The sequence below is a fragment of the Oryctolagus cuniculus genome, chromosome 2 (genome assembly GCF_051225735.1).
Source record: "Oryctolagus cuniculus isolate XC-2025 breed Fujian yellow rabbit chromosome 2, ASM5122573v1, whole genome shotgun sequence".
NCBI classification, from domain to species: Eukaryota; Metazoa; Chordata; class Mammalia; order Lagomorpha; family Leporidae; genus Oryctolagus; species Oryctolagus cuniculus.
In genome coordinates, this window is record NC_142868.1 from 187,241,392 (window position 1) to 187,248,137 (window position 6,746).

At 36.6% G+C, this 6,746-nt stretch overlaps 1 protein-coding gene across 50 annotated transcripts in view; it reads left to right on the forward strand.

The window, feature by feature from the left end:
* The window catches only part of PUM2 (pumilio RNA binding family member 2), a 94,946-nt gene extending 88,702 nt beyond the window's left edge, over positions 1-6,244 (forward strand). For all 50 annotated transcript variants that reach the window (XM_070069412.2, XM_070069416.2, XM_070069418.2 and 47 more), the window contains 4 exons: positions 630-755; positions 970-1,091; positions 1,868-2,060; positions 3,365-6,244. In XM_070069412.2, coding sequence (XP_069925513.1) covers positions 630-755; positions 970-1,091; positions 1,868-2,060; positions 3,365-3,496 — 573 coding nt within the window. In that variant the 3' untranslated portion in view covers positions 3,497-6,244. The remainder of the gene's footprint in view (positions 1-629; positions 756-969; positions 1,092-1,867; positions 2,061-3,364) is intronic.
* The last annotated feature ends 502 nt before the right edge of the window (positions 6,245-6,746 follow it).

Below are 6,746 nucleotides of genomic sequence, written 5' to 3' on the forward strand. Positions count from 1 at the left end.
AGCAAAGTGCATTTTAGAATTTAAGTGTTAAAACATATTCCTTGGTCACTGTACCCAGCATTGGTATATAAAAATAGAAGACAAAGCATTAATGTTTATTAATTTCTGCCTTTTTCATATAGTCAGTAGATTGCTTCATGGGGGGTTAGAAATAGAAGTTTTAATCCTATTACTTTAGGAAGTAAGGTAAGGTAATAACTATTAGAATCACAAACCCAACAGTATTTTCCAAATTTCCCGGAAGAGGGGGAGGAGTGGGAAAAGGCTATATAAAAAGCAAGAAGAAAAGTTAAAAACATACACACACAGAGCAGTTAATAACTAACACATCGTATTTGGTAGCTCTTAATTGCAGTGCTAAACTACTCCCCCCGGCCCCACATCCATTCATTCCCATTATTACTCTTAGTCTTCTGATTGGGTTCCTGTTGATCAAAATCTCTTTAGTTCCTAAATTGAGTACTCCCTCCTCCTCCTACCCAGTCCGCTAACATGGAGGTGGTCATACTGTGACTCTGTCACCCTTCTATAAAATAATTGAATTAATTAATCATGTTCTAAACCTACCTGATTCATAGAACTATTAGAAAATGTTGGAGAATACAAATTTTTAATTCTTCTGTTTTAAGGTATTTGTGCTTTCAACTCATCCTTATGGCTGCAGAGTGATTCAGCGCATCCTAGAGCATTGCACAGCAGAACAGACCTTACCTATCTTAGAAGAGCTCCACCAACACACAGAACAGTTGGTACAGGTATACATTCTCTAATAGTTTGAAATATTTTTCTATTTTTAGAAATTATTCTGATTTTTTAAAAAAACTTATTATTAAACAATACAAAAACAAATGCCTCTCTGGTATTCTTCTGACAGTATTACTGGATTTTTAAACCCAACTTTTTAAAGAATAATCGATTTTTTTTTTTAAAGAATGATTTCTAGAAAGTGATTTTTAAATATGTTCTTAGGATCAGTATGGCAATTATGTTATTCAGCATGTACTGGAACATGGTCGACCTGAAGACAAGAGCAAAATTGTTTCTGAAATCAGAGGGAAGGTCTTAGCCCTGAGTCAACACAAATTTGCCAGGTACTGAAATATTTTCTGATAACAAGGGTTACTTCTCTCAGTTCTTTCTTTATAAACACAGAAATCACATGTGGAATATAGCATTGAATTATAAATATTTTTTAATGATTTTTAAAAACACAGAATATCACTTTTGTTTTTTAAAACTGTTAAGAGCATTGGTTTTGTCCACATTACATTTTTATTTTTACGTTAGTTCATGTATTTATTTGAAAGGCACTTCCATCCACGGATTTGCTCCCAAAATGCTCAAAACAGCCAAAGCTGAGCCAGCCTGAAGCCAGGAGCCAGGAACTCCACCTGGGTCTCCCATGTGGGTGTCAGGGACAAAGACATTTTAGCGGAGCACGTTAGCAAGAAGCTGGATCAGAAGCAGGAGCGGAAATCAACCCCAGGTGTGATGGGATGTGGGCATCCCAAGTGATAGCTTAAGCTGCCGCACCACAACTCCCAACCCTGCCCACGCTTTTGAAATCTAGATTTAGAAAATCAGTTGCCTCAGACCAGTGACAAAATGCACATTCAGACCTTATTAATTTCCCAGTTTACTTTTCTACATTATAGTTTTAAGAAGCCTATAATTAAATTGTGGATGTCAAAATGTAGAGTTTGTTTTAAAAGTAATCAGAATACAAGAAAAGGTTAAGATGTATCTGGACTGCTTTTGTGCTTTGTAATGGATTGGAACAGATTCTTTGAAACCTCAAGGCAAGTTTGCTGTAAGGAAAACAGAGTTTTGTATATGTAACTTACACTCTTTAATTTGTAATTTTTAGCAACGTAGTTGAAAAGTGTGTTACGCACGCCTCCCGTGCTGAGAGGGCTTTGCTGATTGATGAGGTTTGCTGCCAGAGTGATGGTCCCCACAGTGCCTTATACACCATGATGAAGGACCAGTATGCCAATTATGTGGTCCAGAAGATGATTGATATGGCTGAACCTGCTCAGAGAAAGATAATCATGCACAAGGTAATGCGGTATACTGACCCTCAATAGAAAATTCGGTCTGTGTGGCTGTAGGCTACACATTTAACTTCCCACGCTGTTAATCTCCTCGTATCTGTAAATGGAGAAAGATTTAAATCTGCACATCTTGGTATGGTTTTTCCCTTACTAGGTTTCAACTACTGAAGTCACGTTCATTTCTCTTACCTTTATGTTTAGCATTGTTGTTCTTTCTCTTACTTAGTTGTGCCTTATTTACCATAATACATGGGTTGAAAGATTTTCCCACAAAACTAACATTTTTTTTCTAAAGAGGATTTTGTGTTGAGGTGATTTATTAGTATTTCAGGTAATAGTAACTTGTAATACTTGTCCTTTCAAACTATTTTTTTCTCTGTTGCCATCCCTCCAAGAATCTAATGATTCTTGAAGAAATCAGTAATTATTAAAGTAAAACTTAAAAAGAGCATTGAAAGAGATAATATTTGAGTACTCGCTTCAGATCCTTTCTTTTTTTTTAAAGAATTTATTTGTTGACTTGAAAGAGTTAGAGAGAGGCAGAGAGAGAGGTCTTCCATCCACTGGATCACTCCCCAATTAGCCGCAACGGCCAGAGCTGCACCTATCCAAAGCGTTTTATTGATGATATTTGGACTGTGTCAGAGTTTTGTTTCATTTTGAAAGGCAGCGTGACAGAGAGGTCTCTTCCTCTGCTGGTTCACTCCCCAAATGGCTGCAGGGAGCTGGATGGGAAGTGAAGCAGCTGGAACTCGAACCTACACTCTGATATGGGATGCTGGTGTTGCCGGTACCAGCTAGCCCACTGTGTCATAATGCCAGCTCCCTGCTTCAAAGGTTGGAACTCTTCATATTGCAGTCTTTGCATAATTGTTTTAGTAAAATAAATTCCTTGGAATCTTACAAAGTTTATACATCTATCCAGTGTATGAGAAGAGAGCTCTTTTTTATCATACTCTCATAAATGCCAGTAATTATTATTTGTTAAAACCTTACCAATGTGGATGGGAAGATAATGATACGGTTTTTTAAAGAATGCAGTAGCTCATTAATGATATTTTCCTGCTATGTTTGGAGTTTCTATTCGCATGTGATAGCGTTTAGAAATAGTAGTGTGGGTGTTCATTGGACAGTTCTTGACAGCAGATGTTTGAAAAGATTGAGTTGATCAGAACTGCTTATATGAAAAAAGAAATTGAAATTTTAAATTATAATTATTCCTCTAAATTACCTAGATTTGGGGACAGTTTTTTATAGAAATCAGAAACTAAAATAACTTAGGTTGACTAAGCACATTGTTTATGTTTCAGATTCGACCTCACATCACTACTTTGCGCAAATACACGTACGGGAAGCATATACTGGCCAAGTTGGAAAAATACTATTTGAAAAATAGCCCAGATCTAGGGCCTATTGGAGGACCACCAAATGGAATGCTATAAAGGAAAAAAGAAAGAAGATGATTTAACATATGAAACATTTCTTTTGTGAATTATCAAAACACAACTCAGCTATGAATCTTCAAATTTTTTTTAATGCAAAACTATTTATTGACTTCTTTCATCCATTTGTAAATTTTTTAAGGTTCTTGTGTATATTTGGGGGTGGGGTGGTGAATTATAAATTATATTCAGCCCTGAGTGGAGACCTATCAGATTGAATTGCTGGCAAAGCACAGAATGCCTGTATATGATGTAACTGTATCAAAAAAAAACTGTCATATTTTGTAAATTTTTACCTTGTAAAGTCACAAAAATAGTTTTTAAAGGAAAAAGTACAGTATTCTTTTAATAAACTAGCTTGCAGTCTGGTAGGTCTACAACCCCATAGCACAACAGGTTTATAGAGATGTATATAGAATTATAGTCCTTATTTTTTTTTTCTTTGCGTGATGCCTTTTATAACACATAACAATCAACTGCATAAATATTATTAATATTTTAAAAAGAGAAAGTTAAGTTGTATTTTGGTAATTCACAAACTATCATGCAAATTAAAACTCAGCAAGTGAAATAAGAATAAAATGATTTGAGATGGAAAGAACTTATTATTTACGTTGGACATGGTTTTAATACAAATACTGCCCTACAATGTGTCTGGCAATGTACAGAAGTCTTGTATATACTTAAATATGTAATTGTTATAAGAGTTAGAAAAAAACAAAATCATGATGACACTTCCATCCATTTAAGTGCACTAAATGAAAAGTTAAGTCTCATTAACTTTTCAGTTTGGTTTGCAATGAGAAAGAGTGGAAATTTGTGTTTTGTTTTGCTTATAGAATTACAAAGACGTGTTGAGCTTTATTTTGCTTTTTCATAGTATATGCAGAAAGTAGGAACCAGATAGAGGTGAAAAGGGGCCATTGAAAAGTGATTTTGATAGCTCAACATTTAAGCATGATTACATATTCAGATAGCTTTTGTTGCTTCCTATAAATATATGCATTGTGTGTGTAGTAGTAGATGTAAGTTTACACTTTGAAAGCAGATCTTGTTTCAATGTTTATTATAAAAAGCCTTGCTAATTTAGTAGTGACACTTTCCTTGGTTGTACAGGTGTACATTTGTAAACCTTCATGCTGTAAATGGAATTTGTTTTACCTCTTTGGAAAACATTTGCATCTTAGTGTACATTTATGTCCCTGCCCTCTTTGACCTGGCAATATAGTGTTGTATAATGTAAATTTATTTCTCCAAATCAAGAGTGATTTTTTAAAAAATTTTTTAACTTTATATGGTTTCAGAAGTATGAACCAGCTTTCTTTTTATTATTGTGAGAAACATTTTGTTTTATAACATAGTTGTTGACTCTGTTAATATGGACATGCTAGGATTTGGATCATTTTCAACTGAAGTCAGGGTATTGTGCATAATAGAAAGTATTGGACTGAGATATTTGGTTACCATGGAGGCCAATGCTTTTTCCATCTTATTAAATGTGATGTGACTTTTTTCTTTGTACAGAAGAGTACTGTATTTTTGAATAGCCTACTCCCAAGTAAGAGCAAATCTGTATGATAACATTTTTTTCTCTGGACATAAGACATTATAACAGTAACATGATGTACATTTACAAGCGGCCTTATGTACATTTCCCAACAATCTTTTTAAGGCAAAATTGTGACCATATGTGTATAATTAAAATCGTTTTTAATCCTTTGCCTATGAAAATATTTTGGAAAAAATTTGCTTTGTATATTCAGTTTCTGAAAGATAAAGAAAGTGCTTTGTATTTTGTTGAAGTCAGTATTTTGTATAAACATTTATGTTGACCCACTTATGTTTAGAGCTGGAAACTGAAATGAACAGGCAAGCTCTGTCGATTGAACATGGAGGGGTTTTTTACTAGTGATCTGCAGAAGAACGTAGTCTTCTGAGCACAATGTTGAATATAAAGGTTTTAACACTGAGCTGTTCTTACCATGAACCTAAAAAAATGGCATAAAGTTTGGGGTGCCAGGCATACTTTTTCATCTTTGTTGTTGAGTTATCCTACTTTTCTAACCCAACATTCCTTGGTGAGGCCATTAAATCCAACCATTTGTTCCGATTCCTTTGCATAGTCACCTGGCTAAGCAGCTGCCCTGTCTACAGTAGCTGTGCTTCCTTCCCCCCGTACAAACTGCTGTTTCCCAGCCTCCCTTAATCTGCCAGCTTCAGAGTGTCTTGGCCCCATGTTGAGCTTCTGTTCCCAGTGTCAGCTCTTGGTTTCAGCATCAGGGCTGTCCCCGGAGACTGGTTGATGACTTTGTGCGTTTGTACATGCATTCCTGACCCTCTGCTGGCATAGTCAGTTACTACTGCACATTTAGGAAATGACAAGTCCTGGGAGACTGTTCCCATGTGTCCCGACGCTGACAACCCAGTCCTCGCTACTTCTAGGCCTACTCTAGAAAATACCTGTTCTTACAGAAACTCTGTGGTCTACCAATTTTGGTGCCTACCCCAACACCTTTTAGTAAATCGGCATGGAATTTTGGTCAAACCTGTTTCAGATAAAAACACTGAGTTGGGCAGAACCACCTAGGCATTACTCTTGAGTGTCTCCTTTTTCTGTGGATTGTTTCTGGACCAGTTTGTCTAAGTCCTGGCTCTTACTGGCGCATATGAAATGTTATCTTCACTTCCTTGTATATTATGTATAAATTAGAAAATGAAAAATGTGTGAATAACATTGTATGAAATAAACCTGGTCTTGTGTTTTTCTCTAGATAAATACCTACCCCTCTTTACCTCTATTATAATTAAGATTCCCACTCCAGTTTACTGTGACTTAAGGAGATTTTTTTTTTTTTTTTTTTTTTTTTGGACAGAGTAGACAGAGACAGAAAGGTCTTCCTTTTCTGTTGGTTCACCCTCAAGTGGCCGCTGCGGCCGGCGCACCGCACTGATCCGAAGCCAGGAGCCAGGTGCTTTTCCTGGCCTCCCATGCAGGTGCAGGGCCCAAGGACTTGGGCCATCCTCCACTGCACTCCCGGGCTATAGCAGAGAGCTTGACTGGAAGAGGAGCAACCGGGACTAGAACCCGGTGTGCCAGCGCCACAGGCAGAGGATTAGCCTAATGAGCCGCAGCACCAGCCAAGAGAACCTTCTTACCATGTGGATGCTATTGTCAGCTCACTGTTGCCCCGACCATGTTAGTCCTATCTTGATGAATAGGATTTACATGGAGTCATAGGTGAAACTGTTC